General features: G+C 37.9%; 1 protein-coding gene across 3 annotated transcripts in view; it reads left to right on the plus strand.

The window, feature by feature from the left end:
- The first annotated feature begins 742 nt into the window (after positions 1–742).
- LOC311163402 (macrophage mannose receptor 1-like) overlaps positions 743–24,306 on the plus strand; it is a 33,797-nt gene continuing 10,233 nt past the window's right edge. For 2 of the 3 annotated variants that reach the window (XM_084222239.1, XM_084222241.1), the window contains exons 1-21: positions 743–879; positions 3,121–3,516; positions 4,780–4,953; positions 5,894–6,052; positions 6,866–6,979; positions 8,059–8,205; positions 9,170–9,352; positions 9,897–10,054; positions 10,468–10,578; positions 11,711–11,826; positions 12,247–12,395; positions 15,451–15,650; positions 15,918–16,045; positions 16,665–16,752; positions 17,329–17,464; positions 19,579–19,617; positions 19,724–19,887; positions 20,960–21,027; positions 21,435–21,535; positions 22,251–22,393; positions 23,489–23,594. In XM_084222239.1, the coding sequence (XP_084078365.1) occupies positions 810–879; positions 3,121–3,516; positions 4,780–4,953; positions 5,894–6,052; positions 6,866–6,979; positions 8,059–8,205; positions 9,170–9,352; positions 9,897–10,054; positions 10,468–10,578; positions 11,711–11,826; positions 12,247–12,395; positions 15,451–15,650; positions 15,918–16,045; positions 16,665–16,752; positions 17,329–17,464; positions 19,579–19,617; positions 19,724–19,887; positions 20,960–21,027; positions 21,435–21,535; positions 22,251–22,393; positions 23,489–23,594 (2,950 nt within the window). In that variant the 5' untranslated portion in view covers positions 743–809. The remainder of the gene's footprint in view (positions 880–3,120; positions 3,517–4,779; positions 4,954–5,893; positions 6,053–6,865; positions 6,980–8,058; positions 8,206–9,169; positions 9,353–9,896; positions 10,055–10,467; positions 10,579–11,710; positions 11,827–12,246; positions 12,396–15,450; positions 15,651–15,917; positions 16,046–16,664; positions 16,753–17,328; positions 17,465–19,578; positions 19,618–19,723; positions 19,888–20,959; positions 21,028–21,434; positions 21,536–22,250; positions 22,394–23,488; positions 23,595–24,306) is intronic. The other variant, XM_084222240.1, reaches the window with a different exon arrangement.

Genomic DNA, 24,306 nt, shown 5'->3' on the forward strand with positions numbered 1-24,306 from the left:
AGCTCACCTATAAAATTTGAAACTTTTCCTCTAGTCGTGTCTCATTCATGCTTGGTACAAAGAAAGAACAAAATAAGAAAGTTCATATTTACTTTATGAATGAAATAATTTTGAAAGGCAGTTTTTTTCCAAAATCACAGAAAGATTTGTAAAGGTTTGGCTACTTTGTATTGGTTCTTCTAAGATAAATTCACATGAAATAACGGCACACTAGTTCTACTAGCTGATACACAAGATAGATTAAGGCAGGTGTATGCATTTTGTCAAGTCACTGGGCAAAATTAAATTGTCCTGTGGGGGTTAATTTTTCATATTGAAATAGTCAATATTGCTCACTGCAATAAATTAAATCAACATATCTTCTGCAGCAGTGAAGACCTTTCTGGCTAAGAAATTTGCATATATTTTTCTCTGAGTTTCTCAGTACACGTCTGACATTTAGGATACATCCATTTAAAGCACATTCCCTGCTTCTTTGTCTTTGAGGGTCAGTATGTCACAATTCCAGCACAGAACCAAGAAAGTTAAAAACAATTCAGTGGAATGATCCTGAACTGGTCAAACTTTGCCACTTGCACTTGAATGGATGGAAACTTCACTTTCAGATGCAAAGTTTGAATTTTGTAATTATTTATAGATTTCAAAATACCACATGTGACAGGACATTTCCTTATTTAGAGCCCAGAGTCTTCTCTTTCAACTAAAAACTCCAAAACCGAGAAGGAGCCAGCACCAACTGATTCTTTAGGGACCTCTACTGCAGCAATTAATTTCATCTCATCTCATCTCTTTGTGAATAAGAAGACAGAATGAAAAACCTGACCTTTTCTACAGTTTTAGTCTTCCTCTCATTTGTTCATACTGCTTTTCAGACACTCGGTGAGTCTATTTTTTACTATCCCCTGCAAAAGTGGATGTGAAAGTCTGCATCTTTGTTGTCTTACTGGTTTCTCAGGATCTTTAAGATTTTCATGTAGATTTACTACTCTACATTTCATATTTCTGCTAATGGAAGTGGTCCACAGAAGTTTCCACAAAACAGATATGGAGATATTGATTTACTTTTAAAGAGAGGAGAATATTCAAAATGGGGTAAAGCTGGGAATCAGGAGTCAGGACTGAGTCACATATGTGAATAAAGATTGCCTTTTGGGTACAACTTATTTATTGGTTATGTTTGCTACTGCAAAGTAGATGGACTTCATAGTGGGCTTCACAGTCTTTGTCTATCTGTGTGACTGACTCACAAAAAAATGAAGAGGATAAAGTAATTCAATAGGGTCTTGCATGTGTATCTCCTAGCCTTAGCATGAGGTTGTGTGGGATGAGGTGGAACTTGTGGATTGATGTAAGGTGTAGCAATGTGGCTGAGAAGAAACCAGTGGAAAAAAAAAAGGAAATATTTGAGAGTCAGGATCAGCCATTACAGCAGTATGAGTAAAGATGAGAGGGATACTTCAGGCTCGAAGTTGGCCAAAGACAGATCACAGTTCCCTTTTTAAGTATGATGATAATTTTCAAAGATGTGTTTATTTTATCCTTCAGTTCATTAGATTTGTGGAGTGGGGTACATATCACAGCTTCCAAAAGCAGACACTTTTCCATGTGAGCTGTGACAGCACTACCCTGTGCAAAAAGGGGGTCTACCACCTGTTCTGTGAGCTCAGAACCCGACCCAAAAGCAGAAACCTCACAGTTTCCAGTAAAAACTCCTATTATTAGATCCAAAAATGCAGTGAGGGACAACAGCTGGTACGTATGGGACTACATTAAGAACTTTTTTACTGAGCAGTAAGAAATAAAAGACTTTATAATATTTAAAACTTTTTGCCTAAATGGACAAGGAAAGAAGAAACTTAGTCTCAGCTTCAAATTAAGATTAGAGAAGTGAAACTTCTTTATATTACTGAGCTGGTCAAAGTAATACAGGGCCCTTCTGGAAGAGCTCAAGAACTATTCTTTCTGTCATATCCTCCCAGAATTTCCCAGAGACTTTCTCCTCTGTTCACTACCCAACACTGGCTTGCCCTAACATCTTACACTTGTCCTAAAAATTTAATTTAGTGTGTGGAGGTGAGTCTCACTGCCTCTTGTGAGCTATTCTCTTCGATGGACATGGCAGTGACGCTGCATCTCTGTTTCCAGGTGGGAATTTGAGGCACAGAGGGCTGAAGGGCAAAACCTTTCCCTCCAGTTTTGTAGGTCCTGGAATATTCCTTGTTGTCCAAATTCAATCCCTCATGACCCAAAGGCAGTGAGAGCTGCATGCCACCTGACATTTTTAGGAGCATGCAGCTGTTTGCCCAGGAGGATTTGCTTTGTGTGTCACAGCAGAGCTGCAGTTCTGGACAGCCCTTCCCAGCAGGGTTTACTAATCTCAATGGATTACAACACCAGGCTGCCTCTAAGTAACCCTTTGGGAGTGTTAACAATCCTGTGTGGCACTCACAATGCACAGGCCCACACCTATAGTATCTATATAGTATCTATATCAGTGTTTGTTCTTGTGACAATGCTTGTGATTTATCATGCAAATTATGTTGACTTCTTATGATAGATGTGCTAAGGAAAGGATAGTGGATCAAGGCAAGGTAACAAGTCACCATTACATGGTTTTTAATTCTAAAAAAATCCCCAAACCATAACAGAATGTGTAAATTCCAGAGGGAGCAAGAGTCACAGAAGGCTTGCTCACTAACTCTATTAATCACAAATGGGACCCCAAGGAGATGTATGTCACAGGAGCTAACTCTGTAATGCATGAATGTGATGGCCAACTTCCAAATTTTCAGGAAAGGTCTCTTTTGGAAATCTTGAATGAAATGCACATTTCAGAAGAAGATAAAATTCCATTATTATGATCACATATTTGAAGCTGTCTCAATGTAATTTATGTGCTCTTATTCCTCTGTTTGTGTTCCCGTTTATTTACTGAGCTGTACTTACTTTTCCTTCCCAGAATGAAATGCATCTTGAAAATGCCATTTGATCCTTGTAAAAATTTGCAGCCTCCTGACATGAGTCACATCAGCATAGAATTAACAGCACATATTTCTCCTCACAAGCTCCCCTTACCATGTGCTCATCCCAACCAGTTATTCTGAATGTTTTGTTTCACAGACAAGGAAATATTCTTAATATTCAACGAGGACACTAAGTTCTGTTTAATTGCTCAGAGTTCTGAGGCAGTCTCAACAGCTGCTTGCAAGAAAAACAGTGACTTACAAAAATTCAGGTGGGTCTCTGATCATCAGTTAATGAGTGTGGCCTTTGCACTGTGCCTGGGAGTACCCAACAAGAGAAACCAGGCTAAAATATCTCTGTACCCATGCAACAAGGAAAGTGAATTCCAGAAATGGGAATGCAGAAATGCAGCCTTGGCAATCCAAGGGGAAGATTTATTTCTCAGTGCTGGTAAAAAAAGAGAAAATATTGTGCTGAAAACAGGATCAGAGGCAATGGATAAATGGAAGATCTATGGAACCATGGATAATTTGTGCTCTCAAAGCTACGAAGGTAAGTTTTAAAGGTTATTTTTTGGTGGTTTATTGAATCCACTTGTTCTCCATCAGAGATAGGGTCTTTTGATTTTTGCCCTCCTTAGCCTAATACCAGCTTTTCCCCCTGAGGCAATGGTGGGCTAGAGAATGATTAGTTCATTTATTCAGGCCTGTATCACTTCATCCTAGAGAAAAACAGGTGCTTAGATTCAGACAGAATGCACTATATGTGGAAAATGTGCATATTTTTTGTTCTTTACTTTTAAGGCAAATGTTAATGTAGATTTTTTTTTAATTGTTAGTGTTAATCACTCTTCCAGTGGTGCCTAGCAATAAGACTATGGGCAGAAACTGAAGCACACAAAGTTCTGCTTGAATAAGAGGGAGAACTTCTTTTACCAAGCATTGGAACAGATTGTCCAGAGATGTTGTGGAGTTTTCCTCACCAGAGATGTCCAACAGCCATCTGCACACCATGCTGGGCCATGTGCTCTGGGATGGCCCTGCTTGAGCTGGGAGCTTGGACCAGATAACCCTCTGTGACCCCTTCCAGCCTGAACCATTCCGTGATTCTGTGACTTTGTAATCAAAGCACTTTATTTAACTGCATACTATTACTACTGAGATTGTATTAGCATTATTGGATGAAAGAGAAAAAAAAACTCTAAGTTTAATACATCAATATTAAATGTAAGGAAATAATTCCATGCATAGTACCTTCAGTTGCCCTATGAGATTTCAGACACCAAAAAATCCCACAACATTAAGCCACATCAAGTGGAAGTTAAGGCATGTGATAAAAAGGCAGCATTATTTTTAGAAAATTATATATGAGTTAAATAAATAAATAAATAAGTAAATTATTATATTATATTATATTATATTATATTATATTACGTTACGTTACGTTACGTTACGTTACATTATATTATATTATATTATATTATATTATATTATATTATATTATATTATATTATATTATATTACATTTATTATATTACATTTATTTTATTATATATAAAAATCACTGCAGCTCTTTCATAGTTGCCTACAGCATGAAACTGCTCAATCTCTAGCTGGTAGAGCTGATGATGTACCCCAGAAGCAAAGGGTAAATTGCAAAACCTACCAAGAACCTCTGTGGAAGACATTGCTGGTGACAGCAGTTCCCCAATTACACTGGTGTAACACTTATCCTGCTTTCTTCACGTAGTCTCATGGAGACTACAGACACACATATTCACAAAGCTACATTAAAACTTCTCTTTTGCCCCCTCAGACCTGTTTACACTGCTAGGAAATTCCAATGGAGCTCCGTGTGCCTTCCCCTTCCTGATGAGTGGGAGATGGTATGCCGAGTGCACAGCTGCTGGCAGGTCAGATGGTTTGTTCTGGTGTGCAACAACGCCCAACTTCGATGAGGACCATTTGTTTGGGTTCTGTCCAGCTGCCAGTAAGTCCCACATGCTGACATTGATCCTATAACAAAACACTGCTATGTGCATTTATCAATACTGAGATGCAATAATGCTCAAGGGAAAAACCTTGCAGTGGCCTGAATGTCTCTTTCATGCAATAACATTCCTGCAGAAGTAACAAATCTACTTGCTAAGAGCCTACAGTAAGGTTGAAATTGGTCTGGGTGTGTCCATCAGTAGTTCAGACAAAGGAAAAAACAGTGTGCTTTAAATATCACTCTCTTCAGCATAGAATCACCTGAAAACTGAGATGCCATTCTCAGTGGTGCTTTATTGTAGTCAGGCTCAAGACTGAGCTGAGTATTTGAGGTGTGGCCCCTCCAGTGCAGAATACAGAGGGGCAATCACTGCCCTGGTCCTGCTGCCACACTGTTGCTGATTCAGGCCAAGATGCTGTTGGCCTTCTTGGCCACCTGGGCACTCTCTGGCTCACCTTTGGCTGGTTATCGACCACCCAAGTCCAATTCCCCTGGACACCTTTCCAGCATTGTAAAATGTGATTAGTCGTGGCATAATTTCACAAGAAAGGTTTCCTTACTGCACATGTTTGTATTTCGGTTGTGTTCCAGCCAAGAATAAACTTGGGCATAGCCTATGAGCCTTTGAAGAGGTTCTCAGGGTAGACAATGACCAAGACACAGTTTTGATTTACTGGCCTCTTTAAAATATTCTTTTTCTCCTGGAGATTATAAAATTTGAAGGGGAAAGTGCAAATAAAGGAGGAAAGGCTTATCACTGATAATGTCATTGACACACCCTCTTTTCTTAACAAAGATCAAGATAACTTGTGGGTCTGAGCCTTAATTGCTCCAAAATGTTATTTCACAAATAAGCTTGCAGTTAAATTTTGCCATAACACTTTGTGTAAAATGTTTATTAAAAACTGAGGTACTAAATCAGCTTTTTCTCACACAGACATTGACAGATTTTGGAGTACAGATCCTTTGACAGGAACCTGCTACCAGATAAACCACCAGTCAGCTCTCACGTGGCACCAAGCAAGGAAGAGCTGTCAGCAGCAGAATGCAGAATTATTAAGTGTCACGGAGATACATGAGCAAATGTATCTAAGAGGTGAACTAATAAGCAAGATTCAGTAAAAACTCTTTTGAAAGGTTTTTTTTGACTGATTACAAATGTTTCAATGCTTTAATCACATTACAGTGAATAGCTGATGTAAGAAAATCTACACTAATCAGAAACAAGAAAATTACAGTACATTAAGCTTTTTATCTGTGGAACTTCAGTAAGTTGTGGAATTACTATTTTAAATTATTTATATTATTATTGTTATTTTATAAAAAATATCTAAGGATTTCCAGCTAAATAAGCAAAAGTTAGCTCAAGCTCAGAAAACACCACAAAAATCCCAGAAAAGGGAATTAAAAGAAGAACCATTTTAGGAGACAGCCATTATATGGCAATTACATTATATGACGTGTTCTGTGATTATATTTTGTGTTAATAGATCTGTATTCTTCACGTATATCTAATGAAATAGTTGTTTTGAAATACAATACAAATTTTGTACAGATTTTAGATTTATGCACACTGTAGAATGAAAGTCCTATATCAATTGCACCTCAAGCAAGAAAACTTAAAACAGTGTTATTAATAGAAATTCAATCTTTCAATTTTCAAAGCTTATTGTTTATCTACAACTGTGGAATAGCATTAAGTTCAGATAAACAAATATGCAAAATAACCTTTTTCAATTCTCTACCCTCTATCTACAGAAAAAACCCTCTGAGTTTATTACCAGTAAACATGAATTCTGTACTGAGCTTACCAATCACTAGGCATCATTTTACTATCTTCTTCTAAACTTTAGAAATGCTAAGTTTTCCTAGCAAATCTCATTAGAACTAAATTCTTTTGGTTATCTAGATTTGATTGACAGCAAGAGATCCTCTCTTTGGATTGGGCTTAACAGTCTGAATCTCAACAGTGGTTGGCAGTGGAGTGGTGGCTTTCCCTCCAGATACTTCAACTGGGCACCAGGTAGTAATCTTTCTAGACAATTTTTGTAATTATAATCTGAGAATCATGCTTTTCTTCACTAGCTATAACTCACAGTATTTCAAGCAGAAGACCTGAATAACCTCATTTCCTATGACAGGCAGATAAAGTAAAGCACGCTAGTTGAGCTGTATCGTACAGGGAATGCCTTCAAACCAGTGAAATCCTCTGTGTCTCTGCAACTTTCACAGGGTTATCAGACCCTGCCTCCTGCAAGGACTCAGCAGCCAGTGAGCATTGCTCTTGCAAAGCCTTCCTCGTCATTTCTTACGCTTTTTTACTCTTCTTCTCTCATTCAAGAGTCCATGGCATTGACAGTTTATCTTTGAAAGTCAATTATTGCCATGGCAACAGGGGGCTGCAGCAAATTCTGAATAAATGCAGGCATAGTCCAACTTTCAGCCTTCCCAAGACTCAGAGGAGCCACCTGCTTTTACCTGGCACAGAAGATGTAGGGAAAGCCCAGAGCTGCTGAGTCTGGTGGAAGATTTTCTACCTTCTGTTGAGCTGGTCAAACTCCAAGCCGAGAGGTCGGCTCTCAGGGCTCCTGTGTCCCCACACAGGGGCTGTGCTCATGAGCTAATCCACACACTTCCCACTCACTGCAGAATTAAGTTGTAACTTTTGTGGGCAGAGGGGGGAAAAAAGTAATTCATCACACTGTGGGCCTCTCTAAGAAGAAAACACTGACCATTCCCCAGGGATTGTGGTCTTCTGGAAAAACTCTGGGGGTGTTGGCAGAGGAGAGACAGCAATTGTGAGGGAATGTCAGGAGGTTCTGCTTGCAGCAAGGAACAAATCTGCATTCAAATTGCAAAGGGACATGCAAAAAGAACCACTATTCTGTAATCAAATCTGTGGATTATGCAATAAGCATCAAAAGAAATATATTGATGGGTACCTCTAAATTACGTTTCATTATCTCTGGTAGAAAAATAATTGTAGGAGTGAGATAATGAGCCCATAATTGACACATGAAAAGCTGATCAGTAAATTGCTCTTTTAGCTGCTGACATAAACCCTGTGCTACATAAAAATAATTTGGTTTTTATCCCATGAAGGAAGCCCTGAGCCTGCATCTGAAAAACTCTGTGCAGTACTAAACCCCAGAAGAGATGCTAAATGGGAAAACCAGCCGTGTGAGCTGAAACTTGGATATATTTGTAAGAAGGAAAATTCTACAAAGGATCCTTTAATTCTTCCATCGGGTAGGTCAAGCAAATAAAAAAACCTTTTGATAAAGGCATAATTTGTGTCACTAAAGTTAAATTTAATGGCTATTTAAAATAAAAAGAAAAAGCAAGCACTGAAATTTGGTTTTCTGCTATGATGACAGGTACAGAACATAGCATATTTTTATTTCTTTAGCAAAATATATTTATATACTGAATATGTTCCTGGAGCCCCCTAACTACACAAGCATTTTTTACTTCATGTTATTATTCACAATTCCAGAGGCACTGGGTTAAGCCATAGAGTTTCATGAAAGCCAAAGAGTTTCATGTCCATGGTCTGCATGGACATGAAAATAAAGTTAGAGATGCTTTGCCCTTCCTGCAGTACATTCTAATGGAAACACTGAGGTTTGTCAGAGAAGGTTTGGGAAAATGGCATCAGCAGGCTCAGAGCAAATTCTTGAGGGCAAAAAGATGACATTCTTTTTAGATTGGTATAAATATTTCTAAAATTTTGATCTAAAAGGTAGACGAAAGGAGCTTCCTTTGAACCACTTTTCTACTATACTTCTCTCTGGTTTATTTAGTGAGAGTTGGCCTGGAAAGCCATGTGTGCAGAGAATGACTTCTGCTGCAGTAATATGCCTTTCCTTTATGAAACACAAAATCATAATTGGGTGGGGTATATTGTGTGGAAATGCTGCTTATGAAATTCCAAAATATTCCTCTGGCCAGTGAGTACTTCACACTAGTGAAGTCTTGTAACAACTGGCTCCAGTCTTTTCCTCTTTTGTTTAAATGCAGTTTGCTTTCTCTAAAAGTACCATGAGCAACAACATACAGACTAAAATACATGCGAGAGGAATGAATACTGCTTATTTGTTACCACCTCCTTTTCATTTTAATTTGTTAATTAGCTAAATTTTAAATGTAATTGCAGTTATTCTAGACTTCAGTTTGCACCATTTAAAAACTTGAAATATCTATTGATTTTGAGGAGATGTAGAGTCTGTTAAATGCCCAGAAGAATGGTTGCCCTATGGAGGTCACTGTTTCATGGTTCATAGAGACCCCAAAGAATGGAGAGAAGCTCTAATTTCCTGCAATGAGAGCAATGGTGACCTGGTCAGTATCCACAACCCCGAGGAGCATGGCTTCATACTGTCTCAGCTTGGCTACAGTGAGTATTTTTATAGGGCAGTGTTTGGTACAAATAGAGAACTGTACTACTAGAAATCTTACAGGATTTAAATAAATAATTCTTTCTTGCTTTTTATGAATACTTGTAGGGAAGGCCACAGATACATAGGTTAGAAAAACGTGAAAGCCAAAAAACCCACAAGAGGAGTCATTATGGTATTTTCATTTTCATTTTAATTATTTTTATTTTGATTTTAATTTGTTTTTCACTGCATGAATCACTTGAAAGAAATAACAGCTCTAATCACTGCAGCATTTGGGTGAATTATCTGCATCAGACACCTTGTAGCTGTAGATACAGTAATGTACTTTACTGATAAACCTGACAAATCTCATTTCCTGCTGGTATCTCATTTTAACTTCTTGAAAGAAGAATGAGAATTACATTTTAAAATAAACTCCTCTGTCTTTTAACACAGATGAATTTGCATTGCAAAATTGCAGTTTCAGCTTATCTCCATAAAATTTTGCTCCTATGGACTGTTTCAACTTGGATAATAACACAAATGAATTTCTGTCCTTAGGAGCTGTGGATGAGCTGTGGATTGGCCTGCACGACCGCAAAATTCCAATGTACTTTGAGTGGAGTGATGGGACTCCTGTGACCTATACCAAGTGGTTGCCTGGAGAACCAACCCATGAAGTCCCTGGCCAAGAAGATTGTGTCATTATGGCAGGAAAGGTGAATCATTCCACGTGAATCATACAGTGTAGCACTGCACTATTTGACTTTTTGCTATAATTCTAGGGGGATTTTTAATGCATCTTAGCATAGTTGCTAAGTTGCATAGAATTAAATAATTATCTTTATTCACTCAGACATATGGCTGTTCTAAATTAAATTTAAAATGAAATTCCATATAAATAGTAAATGTTCATATCTGATTGAGAGTGTACATCATATGCCAAGCAAACCTTAACAGTCTGGCTGTGCCACTTAGCTTAAGAGAACCTCACTTCCAAGCTCAGATACCTGGAATCCACTAAAAAGTACAGCTATTCACATTGAAACTGTATTTTGAAAAGAATGATAATATTTCTAAAGTAAGAAGGTTCTGCCTCACTGTTTCTCACCTCTTCCCAAACTGCACCTAGGATGGATACTGGGCAGACGTTTCCTGTGACAGGAATTTAGGCTACATCTGCAGAAGAGACCCACTACAAGGAGTTTCTCAAACAGCAAAGACTGATCCTGCCTGCCTGAAGGTAAGAAGAAAGCATACCCAAGAATCTGGTTAGCAAAATTTCACAGGCTCCTCTTGACATTGAAATGATGTCTTTTTTTTTTTTTTTTTTTCCTAACAAGTGTTTTTCCAGAACAAATTCAGGGTGATAATTTTCACTACTATTCCCATATAAGGAATAATAATAAGTCAGGCCTATAACCTCTCAGAACTTTCTGTGAAAGGGGCTAAAGCCAATTCTGTGTTTGTCTGCATATTTGTTATATTGTTCTGCAACCATCTGTGGTTGTTGAACATGTAGTAGGGACTGGTAACAATTCTGTTACCAGAATTGGTAACATGCTGCACAGGGACTGTGCAGCATGATGTGAGATGATGACAAATCTCAGTACTGATGCCAAATCAAAACAATAAAATCTTTTTTAAAAGCGAATTTGTTTTGAGCACGTTATTGTATCCTATCACTTTTTCTCCTTTTTTCCCTCTTTATACTTTCCCATTTACTCCTATTCTATATTTAGTAACCTTTCCCACAAGCCCATATGGGGAACAGAGCTGAGACTCATTGTGCTCAGTGGAGTTAAGCAGCAGCCAAATGCTGAACATAGAGTTTATTTACCTGTCTTGGGTGCAGCAAGCAAATCTTGAGATGATATAAAAGGGAAGAGTGACTTGGAATTCAGCTGTAATTTTGAGGATTTTGCTCTTCAGTGGTTTCTATGTTACCTCTTCAGTCACCTCTTCAGTGACTTTTATGTGACCTGATGTATTAAATCAATTAATTAGTCTACTTACTGTTCCTTCAGCCTCGAAAACATAGAAAACTTGAGTCAGCATCTCTACTATAATACGGACTACTCTTTTTTGCTCCAAGCAAAGAATAACTTTATTCATCTCTGTGTCCCTCTGGCTTTTTTACCAGTAAAAATTTATCCATTAATTTCAAAAAAGTGAAACTCATAGGCATGAAATCTTTTCCTTCTGCACTGAATGTTTGCTAAGCTGCATTTCCATTGGTACACTGGAATTCAGATTTATACATAATCAGGTTAAGTTATATTAAAAATATGTTGGCTTATGTGTATTCATTGAAATTCAAGTGCTAGAACATATGCTGTTTTTAATTGCAAGTTTATTTCATGTGTTCTTGACAGGGTTGGGAAAGATATGGTTTTTACTGCTACCTGGTTGGACATGCCTCTGTAACATTTTCAGAAGCAAAGAAAGCCTGTGAAAGGAGCAGTGGTTATTTAACAAGTATAGCAAACAGGTATGAAAAGAGTTTAAAAATTGTATATCTGATGCAATAATATTGGAATTTAAAAATAGAGTTGAGAACTTTTTGAAAGAAAACAAGCCAAAAAAACCCCAGAATATCCTTTTTCTGAAGAAAAATAAAAGAATAAACATAGTATGGCTTTTCTTACTAAAAACAATTTACACATCAATGTTTTTTAGTACTTAACTTTGAAAGAACAGACAACAGCACCTTTAGCTCTGTGAGGAATAGTTTATCAGTATAGCACAGCTCCAGCCCCTATTGCAGCTGGGACCCAGTTAAACAACCTATTCCCCATTAAAGAAATTGAATGGAGAATCTATTCATTCTAGCTGTGTGAAGTGTGGATGCTGAGGAGTGGAAGATGGAAGGAAAGCTAGGCTTAATCCCATCTGATTCCTGTCATTTCAGATATGAGCAAGCCTATCTGACCAGCCTCATTGGTCAGAGCTCTGAGAAGTATTTTTGGATTGGTCTCTCAGACATGGAAGAGCACGGGATTTTCAAGTGGGTGACTGGTGAAGGTGTTCTGTACACAAACTGGAATGCAGCAATGCCTGGTACTCTACTGATGCCCAATGATTTTTGCCTTTATTTTTTATATATTCTCTGCATTCTTTACACATATATTAGGCTTATTATGATATTAGAGGCTAGTCCCAGTGCTTTTCCCTATCTTTTCCCTATGCAGAAGGACAAAACATATTCCAGAGCTCCAAAGCCCAGGGGATATAAGGCCCCTATCCTATCTTGTTTTTTCTGGGAACAAAGGCTGAAAAATAGCTCTTCAAGATACATTTTCATAAATAAAGTTTAGTTTCCATATGAGGCGGGAGGATGTTCATAAATCTATGGGCCCAGATGGGATCCATGCCAGGCTGATGAGAGCTGGCAGATGAGCTTGTAAAACTGCTCTCCATCATTTACCAACAGTCCTGGCTCACTGGCAAGGTTCCAGACTACTGAAAGCTGGCCAGTGTGACACCCATTCACAAAAAGGGTGGGAAGGAGGATCCTGGTAATTATAGGGCAGACAGCCTGACCTCAGTACCCAGGAAGGTAATGGAACAATTTATACTGAGTGTCATCATGTAGCCCTTCCAGGATGGTCAGGGTATCAAACCTAGCCAGCATAGGTTTAGGAGGGGTAGATTGTGTTTGACCAGCCTGGTCTCCTTTTATGACCAAGTGACCAGCCTGGTGGATGCAGGAAAGGCTGTGGATGTCGTGTACCTGGACTTCAGCAAGGCCTTTGGCACTGTCTCCCACAGCGCACTCCTGGAGAAGCTGGCCCCCATGGCTTGGACAGGAGCACTCTGTGCTGGGTTCAGAACTGGCTGGATGGCCAGGCCCAGAGTGATGGTGAATGTTACTGCATCCAGCTGGGGCCAGTCACCAGTGGTGTCCCTCAGGGGTCTGTGCTGGGGCCAGTTCTGTTGGATATTTTTATTGATGACATGGATGAGGGGATTGAGTCTTTCATTAGTAAATTTGAGGATGACACTAAGATGGGAGCGTGTGTCAGTCTGTTGGAAGGTAGAAGGGCTCTGCAGAGAGACCTGGAACAGTTGGATGGATGGGCAGAGTCCAGTAAGATGAAGTTTAATAAGTCCAAGTGCTGAGCCCTGCATTTTGGAGTGATCCACAATAACCCCCTGCATAGGCAGGGGAGGGTGTGGCTAGACAGTGCCCAGGCAGAAAGGGACCTGGGGGGGCTGGTCCACAGCCAAATGAACATGAGCCAGCAGTGTGTCCTGGTGGCCAAGAAGGCCAAGGGCATCCTGGCCTTATCAGGAATAGTGTGGCCAGCAGGACTTGAAGGATCATCCTATCCCTACAGCTGGCACTGGTGAGGGCACACCCGGAGTGCTGTGTCCAGCTCTGGGCCCTCAGTTTGGGAAGGACATTGAGACACTTGAGCACATCCAGAGAAGGGCAACGAGGCTGGAGAGGGGCTGGGAACACAAACCCTGTGAGGAAGGACTGAGGGAGCTGGGGGTGCTCAGCCTGGAGAAAAGGAGACTCAGGGGTGACCTTATCACTCTGCACATCTTCCTGAAAGGTGGCTGGGGTCAGGTGGGGTCGGTCTCTTTCTCCAGGAAACAACCGACAGAACAAGAGGACACAGTCTTAACCTGTGCCAAGGGAAATATGGGTTGGATATTAGGAAAAAGTTTTTTACAGAAAGGGTGATAAAGTACTGGAATGGTCTGCCTGGGGAGGTGGTGGAGTCATCATCTCTGGATGTGTTTAAAAAAAGACTGGATGTGGCATTTGGTGCCATGGTTTAGTTGAGGTGTTAGGGCTGGGTTGGACTCGATGATCTTAAAGGTCTCTTCCAACTTATTGATTCTGTGATTTAGAGAGTGTTGAACTGAGGGAAATGACCACGCCTCTTATGTGTCTTAGTGGTGATTTTTGTCAATTATGCTAATTTGCTAAACTTATAAAACTGTAGTCACCCTGTGGTGGGGTGGAAATTTTGTGGGCATTTTCCATATCTGTCCCTGGAGGCCTCCAATAAAGACCAGCCTTTATATTACCCCCTATATATTATCTCAAAAGTGTGTTTCATTTCTAGGTTCTTTAAGGCATCACTGCCACTGGATTAAATCTAAGCTACCACAGAACTCTCTGTGTTCCCTAATTCTGAACTGTTTCCCAATTTTTATCAATCCACAATGACAGATATGAACATTCTGCCTTTGAAACTGAAGTGTCTTTGATACACGTATTTGGCACCAGTGAGGCTGCAAATCAAATCCTGGGTTCAGTTTTGGGTCCCTCACTATGAGAAAAATATGGAGATGTTTCAGCATGCCCAGAGAAGGTCAACAAAGCTGGTGAAGGATCTGGAACATGAGTTTAATGAGGAGTGGCTGAGGGAGCTGGGCTTGTTCTGCCTGAAGGAAAAGAGACTCAGAGGAAACTTTATCACTTTCTACAACTGCCTGAAAGGATGTTGTAATGAGGTGGAGATCAGGCTCTTCTCCGAAGTAACAAGTAATAGGGGAAGAGGAAATGGCCTCAAGGTGCATCAGGGGAGCTTTAGATTGGATACCAGGAAATGTTTCTTCACAGAAGGGATGCTCAGGCCTTGGAATGGGCTGCCCTGGGGGTGGTTGAGTTACCACCCCTGGATGTATTTACAAGATGTGAAGACGTGTGGATGTGGCACTGATGGTTTAGTGGTGGACCTGTGTTAATTGGTTGGACTCTACAATGGTACAGATCTTTTCCAACCTAAATTATGCTATGATTTTCTATGATGCCATGGAAATATTTATTTTCTGATTACTCATTGTTACCAAGAGCAAAATCAAATTGAGCAGAAAGGATGAAATCCCTTCCAGCCTTAGCAATGGGCTGCCAAAGCCTTGCCTTGGTTCTCTAAGTGGGAGAGGAAAGAGGCAGGCAAGGAGTTGTTCATGCACTCAAAGGGAAGGGACGAAGGTGAAGGATTTGCTGGTTTCCTCTTTTAACAAAGCTCCTCCTCTGAGTGGACGCTACACTTAATATTTCAAATAGTCTTTTGTAAATTAATTAGATGAGCCATAAAAATGTCGAAAGAGCCTCTTTAAAAAGCATTTCAACTTTCTTTTTTATCTCATAAAGGGAAGGAAGCTGGCTGTGTTGCCCTTAGGACTGGAAATGCAGCTGGACTATGGGATGTTCAGAACTGTGAAGTAAAGGCAAAATTTCTCTGCAAAAAATTAGCTGAAAAAGTCACTGTTCCTGCTGTTTCTGAAACAGTTTCTGATTCCAAATGTCCCTTGGGTTGGGATACAAGCAATAGCACTAATTCCTGCTTCAGAGTAAGTATTGTTTTTTGCCATAATCCTACCTGGCAAACAGGACAGCACCAAATAAACAGGCAATCTAAACATCACAGAATGGCACAATGTAGCAAGCTTTTACACAACTATTCAAATATCACTGCAGCTTTCAGTCTATTAGTAAGGTCATCCAATTACTTTTAAATCCATATTGTAATGGAAGATTTACTTATTTTCCTTATGCAAGGCAGCCAGCAGATTTATGTTTAGCACACTGAAAACACAGTGCTCTACCTGCATCTACAGGGTTTTGTGAGAGAAGAAGACCAAAAGAAAACATGGTTTGAGGCCCGAGATTTCTGCAGAGAAATAGGAGGAGACCTGGCTGCCATTAGAAATGAAGAAGAGCAAACAGTGATAGAAAACTTAATAAAGTAAGGAGGCAAAAACTGTCTAATAATTGATATTTGGGTGTAACGACACAGGATACAGTAATAAATAATGGCACTATTGTTTTGCTCCTGAAATAATTATTTAAAAATCTATCTGGTTTTCACCATAACAATAAGAAAAGTAACTGAGAAAATGTATCATATGAGTAATGTTTTCAAAGAATTTTTAGAGCTCCTAAAATGTCATAACCTGCAAACATTTTAAATTCAGATAAAAACCAGCCCAACAACAGAATTTGTTGAATGCTTCTCCACAGACCCTATTCTAAGTTTGCTTAGTGAATAATTTTGAAACCAAATTTTGTCTTCTAGCAGCCTGAACATTTTATTTCTGAGAAAAAACTACTATAATCACAACATCAATGCAGAAAAATAACATGCTGTGTTTTCAATACAACCATTTGCAAAGCAGGAAATTTTAAGGTGTGAACTTCATGTACTTGCCAATGGGAGTTTGTTGACCAACAGTACTTTTTATTTTTAAAATTTCTGCATTGAAGTGTTCAATAAGCGTCAGAGTTATTGTCCCATGTAACTTTTAAAATTGAGCAGAGCTAACAACATGTATCCTCTTCCACTGTACATTTTTTTCACACTCTAGAAAGAAATCCCCATCATTTCAGCCTTTCTGGATAGGTTTGCAGTGTTTGGATCCTGATGGTGGACTTTCCTGGAGTGATGGTTCTCCGGTGAGTGTTTCACCATGCCAGTTTCCTTCTGTTCTGACATTTTTTCTGTTGAAGTTTCCATGACTGGTGTGTCAAAAGGGTGTATAAGAATTTCCAAAAATGCCTATTTTGCACCTGGGTAACTCTGAATCATTATTCTTCATACTAGATTGGAAAAAAACAAAAGAGGCTAATAAACCCTGAGGTTATACCATCACAAAAGAGATAAAAGACAAGGACTATAAGCTACAGAAATGATTATCCAAGTCACAAATGTACGAGAAAGGTCTCCTGATTTTTGTTAGTCTCTAGTGATAAATTGCCAGAGACTTTTTCCTGCTTTTTATTTATAACTGGACTCATTTGAGTGCAGTTTTTGTGGGACTGCTACACTCTGTTAGATGCCACATAAACTCAGAGCCTTTATTTCCTCCTGCAGAGTGTTTGTAATTACTTTAGTAACTTACAGTGGCCTCACAGCCAGAGGAGGAGGAAAAAAACTGGTTGGAAACTTTTGCTCTACTTCTCATTCCTTACAGAGGACAGTTTTTTCTCCTGTAGATTAAAATAAAAACCACGGGTATGTTTTCTCTGTAGGTGAATTATAAAGTTAGAGACTATTTTTACGATACTGCATTTCAAGATTGTGGAGCAATCAGTGAAAACCCTTCCTTGTCATGGATTAAGGAGCACTGTGAATACAGTCATAACTGGATTTGTGGAATAAAAAAAGGTAGGCTACTTTTTACTCTAAATTCACCTTAGGAAGAAATTCAAGTTAAATGCATTTTATCATAACAGGAAACTCTACAAGTTACATACTGCTAGAAAGTTTTGTTTATTTCACAGGAATTTTGCACACACAAGACCTTTGGTATACAAGATTTCAGCTGTTAACAATAAACTTTTTTGTTTCATTATAAAAAGTATATTCCATGATAAGCTTTACTAAAATTACACTTCTCTATGCAATTGTGTAATAATAGAAAATATGATGAAAGCAATCTTAAGAGCTTACCTTGCAATATTCACTACTCTGCACAGAAGCAGAGTTTTGTCAAAACAGAAATTCTGACTGAGGGAGGAAAAGAGGACTACAATTCAAACCAAAAAAAAGACAAAAAGAAGAAGAAAAATATTATTTTCAATTTCCATATCCTTTGTGAAGTGAAACTTCACTCCTCTGCTCAAATGTTGGTACACAACAGCACAGTAGCCACCTACTCTAAATTAAACAACACTACCAGCATTATAGAATCAGTCTTTTTGTGAGATGACATGTAAAGACAAGCCTGTAACAAAAGGCCTGCTGTAACAAGAAGATGTTAATGAAAGCTTCAAAATTTAAGACAGTTTCACATCTTCATCACATACTAGTAGAAAAATCTCTACTTCTCGTAGACGAAATTTTTTTTTTCTCAGCTATTGTTGAGGAAAATATTCAGTGAAATTAGAGAGGAATAGCTATGTGTTGGGCTACATATTTTACTTCCACAGTAACAGCAATGTTCCTCTGGTGGCTCCCTGGGCTCCTTCACACTAGTTTCAATTGCTGCTTTTCTAAAAGACATAATTTCTGTGCTGCTGAATTATTCAAAACAATTTTCTAACCAAGGCACATAGTCTCAGCTTCTTATCCTTATAAAGCAATAATCATAGACCTCCATCTCAGAGAGATGTTGTGAAGATATTTTTCCTGCTAAGTTCCTTTGTGAGTTCTCACCTGCATAATCACCACGGCTAAAAATCATTAGCAAAGTGTCAATAGTAGCTGTTTACTGTTAATTAGTAGTAGCATATGAATGGCAGAAATTACAGCCTGAAGAAATTGGCATCATTAGTCAGCAGTGCATAATGGCATGCTGAAACAGACAGATTACTTCATACTTCCAGAACAGATATATTAGGGTTTTTTTCTTTTACATCTTGCAACCATTTTCTCTTTAAGGTCGTAACCAATCATAAAATAGATTATTTTTAAAAGCTGACTTTTTTTTTTAACCCAAGCATATGTTCACACACTTAATAAAATGTAATTACACATACAGCAAGACAAACATTGCAATAAATTCCTGTAGGGAAAAAAACACAGAATCACAGAATAGTTTGAGTTGGAAAGGACCTTAAAGATCACTGAGTTCCAACCCCCAACCTTTGACCAGGTTGCTCAGAGCCCCATTCAGATGGCCTGGAAATTATAAAGGTGACATTTGTTTTACATTTTTATAGCACTTGGCCTTGCATGTTTAGAGAAACATTTCTCCAATATCACACTCCATGTCCTGAGGAAATTTTTTGTTTAAATTATTTTTCAAAAAGTGGTAATGTAATTCTTGTCAAAGCAGCTACACAGGAAAAAGTTTAACTAACAAATAAATATTAATAAAATGTTAAACACAAATAATAACTATAAATATAACTATAAGTAAAAAAGCAAAAATTTGCTTAGTATTTGAATTTCTTGTTCAAATACAACAAAATGTCCATAAAGAATTGTTCAAAGTCTACCAACATTGGAGTATTTTCTCTATTTAGTGTTCTTGCAGAAACAAATAGTCATTCAGACTAACTTCAGCCATCCAATTTAGGCAATATTCAAGATATTCAAGATGCTTTTATTGAAAATCTGCCAAGACAGAGATGTAGGCCTGTAATGCATCTTTTATTCACCAAGCATCCATTTTTAACTTTGCACCAAAGATACCATATAATTATGTTCTGCATTGAATATTTAAAATGTGAAAAGTTATTAGACATTAAAAAAATTTCCATTAATTGGACACTTATACTGGCTCAATGTTTGGGAAATATTTTACATCATCTTTTTTTAATCCCATTTCATTACAGGGACAGCCTTGAAACCAGAACCTCTGGGTCCTTCTACCAGTAAGTCTCTGTTTATTCTCATTTACCTGAAGGGTGGTGCGATGTAACACCACCAGCTTTGCCTAAGAACTGAGAAGAATGCAGAGATTTCTTGTCTGTCTTGCAGCATATGAAGTCACAGAAGATGGCTGGATTGTAAAAGGAGACAAACAATATTTTTTCGGCCCAGAAAAGACCTCTATGGAGAAAGCCAGAACATTCTGCAGAAACAATCACGGGAATCTTGCTACTATTGGAAATAATAGTGAAAGAAAATTTTTGTGGAAATACGTAAGGGGAGATTTTGTTATGTTATACACTACATGGTTCATATACCCTTTGTACAAATCCTCTGCTTGTGAAGTGCAGAAGAATGTGCTTGTTGCACAATATTACCACTTTTACCAAATATTACTACGGCTAAAATTTTATTAGGAGTAGGTTTATATATTCTATGAAAAAATATTTATTCTAATAAATGAATCTTCAAGAAATCTTTAGGAAAAAATCTTTAGGAAAAAAAAAACATGTAAAAGAATTTACTGTTTACTAGGATGGCTATATTCTTGTCTATTTTAGTCTGAAGGGATTTGTGAGCATATACATAAGGAGCAATGAAGAGGCAGGGTAGGTGTATTCTCAGAAAACTCTTCTTCTGACAGGGTGGTTGCCTCTACTCTGAATATCATATACAAGAACCCAGTGTTGCACATAGATCAGGCAGGCAACTTCCAGTGTTGCTCTCCAAAACAGCTTTTTAAAGAAAGGCTGGTCCAGGTTAGACACATCATTCCAACAACCCTTCATGGATCAGTTTTCCCGTACCATGACCAAAGCACAGCAGGGAAATGCAGACAACTAAATAGCATGGATGGTACCTCAGACCTCTGCCATAATCCTGCTTGGTTTGCTAATACCTCCATAGCCACACAACCTCCTTTCTAACAGAGCCACACTATTAGATGTTTGCTTTTATTGTGTGGGAAAGGATATTACAGGAGGAGAGCTCAGACAGCTCGAGACACAAGAATTACACAGCTGCTTACAACCAGGAAAGGATCAAAAATTTTATCCTTAATGTTTTTCTCAAGTCTTCTATGACTTTTTCTTCTCAAATTGAAAACAGAACTTTTAAAGCTTTGATCCTATCAGTAATTCAGGCAAAAATGGGAATGTATCAACAAAAATAATAATAATAAAGCAAAACTATAAGTCCTAGGGTATCTTAGGTGACTGTGCACAATCATTTAAAGAATATGTATTAATTTCTTTGCTTCTATAGAAAAATAGTTGCACTTTTTTTGGCATTAGATGACTAATAAATATTACAAAACTCTAATTAAAAATGTATTTTTATGCTTAGATCTTAAGAAATGGCAAACTGAACTCATATCTCATAGGATTAATCCAGAATGCTGATCAACAGTTCAGGTAGGCAAATAAGCTACATCAAGATCCATAAAGAGCAGTTGTAGGAGCATTGTACTGCCAAAGTTCCTTCTGGAGGAACCACTGCAAAGGAGTTAAATGTAGATTCAGAGTGATAATGCTTGTTGGAATGTGTGCTCTCCCTTGGTTAAACTATACTGTGCAAACAGAATTCTAAATGGAACTTTAGTATGCTATGAATATGTTGATGATATGTGTTAAAAAGAAAGGTATTTTTGTCTTTTACTTGATATGCAGGGATTTCTTTACATAAGGTCCTTTAATCCTAATGGAAACTCAATTTACAGAGAGAGTGAGCTGTAATTTTTTAAAAATACTTTTAGTATGTTAAAGAAGATTTTTCTCAACTGTTTCATGGACATTGCTCAGCAACCACTTCTGTTTTTCAGTTGGATGAGTGGAAGCCCAGTGCACTATACAGCTTGGGCACAGGGTGAGCCCAGCTTTGCACAAGCTCAAGAAAATTGTGTGGTTTTAAATAAAAAAGATGGTGAGTTACACAACTATGGTTTGTAAAGTAATTTTATGGCTGCTGCTCTTCCAATGTTTGTTAAAAATATCTTGTCAATTTTCACCCATTCTTTACCAGAAATTTTGAGAAATATGCATTATAAAGAATACTTGTTATATCTGAGGTTTCTTCAGGGCCAATATTATCCATAAAAGTGGAGTCTAAGAAATTGATTTTAATGGGAAATTCAGCGGCAATTTCATCACTGATGTTTCAGCTGCATAAAGAAAATGTTCAATTCAAATCAACAGCAATTTTTTTTTTAGTTATTATAATTAGATAATACTTAATTAATAGAAAGTATTTGAACTTAAAATAATAGTTTTATATTTTTTAAAATAATTAGATAATATTTTTAGTAATAAGATGTTAGCAAAGGAATAGAACACATATAGATTTTCACATTCTGTAGTGCTTTCACTGATTGAGCATTACTTGACACTTGCATCTTTCAGTACAACAAAGCTGTTGGAGAGGGTTTCACTGAGAGGCCATCTCAGCTGACCACTTCTCCCCCAGTCACAGCAGGACCAAAGTGTCCCTGCATACAGGGACAATGGGAGGTAGAGCTGAGCTAAGGGAGGTTATCCCACATTCCCAGGCAGATTGCTTCTGAACTTCAGAAACCAATTCACTTTCCCACAAATTTCAATCTTATTCAGTGCCTTAGTACCTAAACTTTAATTGATTTCAGGCTTGTGGAATGATGTCAACTGTGGTTTTTCCAATGGCTATATCTGTGAGAGGCACAGAAGTTTTATAAATGCAACCCTTCCTTCAGCAGTACCTTCACCTCCTGGAGGATGTCCTGCAGGTTGGATTTTATTTAAAAATCAGGTATGATACTTTCATCTAAGCACAATGATATTACTGCTTGGGAAGATACTTAAAGATTCACTAGATTGTCTCTCAGATATATTTTGTCAGTTGCATTAAAAAATGAACCCATTGGCTAATTACTGCAAAATGGTGGTTTTACAGATGTTTAATTGTTTTCTTGAGAAGTGGTCACCTGAGGCACATTGGGAAAACAGTTACATTGTATATATGTTTCAAAAAACTGAAGAACTTAATTCATCTGAAAGAATTGGGCATAGCACAAAATCAGTCATTTGAGATGGAACAAATCAGAAATAAGACAATTTTTTTCTAAACAGCCTTCAATGTAATGATTGCCTCTTCCCAAAAGGGACAAACTTATGTGCTTAATAAGTGAAGGTTCTCTTTCCTAATACATACATTGTATGTATTGTGCATTGTTATGAAGGCACCAGGTGAGTTTATGCCAGGTTACAGTCATCAAAGTTGTTATTTTCCACAAACCTGGCAAGATAATTCTCTGACTGTGCTGCTGGCAGAGCAGAGGGTGAGCTGCAAACATGGAGGGCACATGAGACACACTGGTAATTATCAGAACTTTTGAGGGTGATATGTATTGGTAATGTGATGGCTACACAGTTTTTAAGAAATGAATCAAATACTTCCGTTCATGAGAGAGCTGTATAATGAAGAAGGCTGAATAGACACAGGAGGATTCTGACCACAGATACTAGGTCAAAAAGGGTTTTCAAAAAGTACCAGCAATTCCACACCTGGGCTGGGGTTTTCCTACAGTTAGAACTTTGTCTTTCACTTGTGGTGGTGTATGGCTTCCAGAAATCTCTGAGTTAGTTAAAACATTAGATTCTCATCAGACTCCTACTGTGGTTTGTAAATAGCTATTTGAGTTTTGTTGTGACTTTCTCAATCCCTTTCAGAAAGACAGAGAGCAAATTTAAAACTTGTAAATGGTTTTGACTTGGCTCCAGATCCAAGTTAACTGAAAAAATATTTTGGGGGTCTGAATTTGGCTGATTTTTATTTAAACTAGTTTAATTCATACCTAAATTCTTTGTCCTGTCACTCTAACAGTCTATACTTATTTTTCCCTAGTGTTACAAATTTTTTGGCTCTGGCTATGATTACTGGATTACTGGAAGAAGAGTTTGCATGAGCCTTGGAGGAGACTTGGCAAGCATTCCTAATGAACAAGTTCAAGGTATAGTGCAACAGCCCCTTAGGTAATAGAGAGCCTTTACTCTGTATACAGTGGACATTCCCTGCAAAGAAGGCAAGTGTCAGTATGTAAATATATGCTTTTTATAATTTGTGTATTCAAATTATGGTTATATGGTCATGGCATGAAATGTTTTTAGAACTGAACAATCTGATTGGGGCATGCTAGTGATGCTAAGGGTTGCTTCTTCATGTTACATGCAAAGTATCTTACATTATTTATAGGCATGAATGATAATAAAATTAAAAATCTGGATCTGTCATTTATGACTTTAGGCACAGAGAAAAAAAAGAGAATGCATGGTCTGTTTCTGCCACAAATAGAATGGGATATGTATGCATCTATACATCTGCCTAAATTCTGCAACTTAATTTAGTATAATGTCAGAGAAAGGCATATTTTCACCTTGCCTGTGTTCCCTGGCTTCCATTTGCAGCTGTACATATTTCCATCAGTCAAGTGGCTCATCATGACTGCTGAAATAAGTGAACACTTTAGATATCATGGTGGTCAGACAGGCTTTTTTTGTTTTCTTCCAATCTTGCTTCATTGTTCTGAAATAGTTTGACTCTTTGACATTTTTCATGGGCAAGGGCTGGGCATAACCTTGAAATAATTAACTCAGGTAAATTTCTGATCAAATATAATTAAATGTTTCTATAAGACTTTATTGAAAAAAACAGTTAAGTATTTG

Source organism: Fringilla coelebs (assembly GCF_963513975.1).
Source record: "Fringilla coelebs genome assembly, chromosome: 1".
NCBI classification, from domain to species: Eukaryota; Metazoa; Chordata; class Aves; order Passeriformes; family Fringillidae; genus Fringilla; species Fringilla coelebs.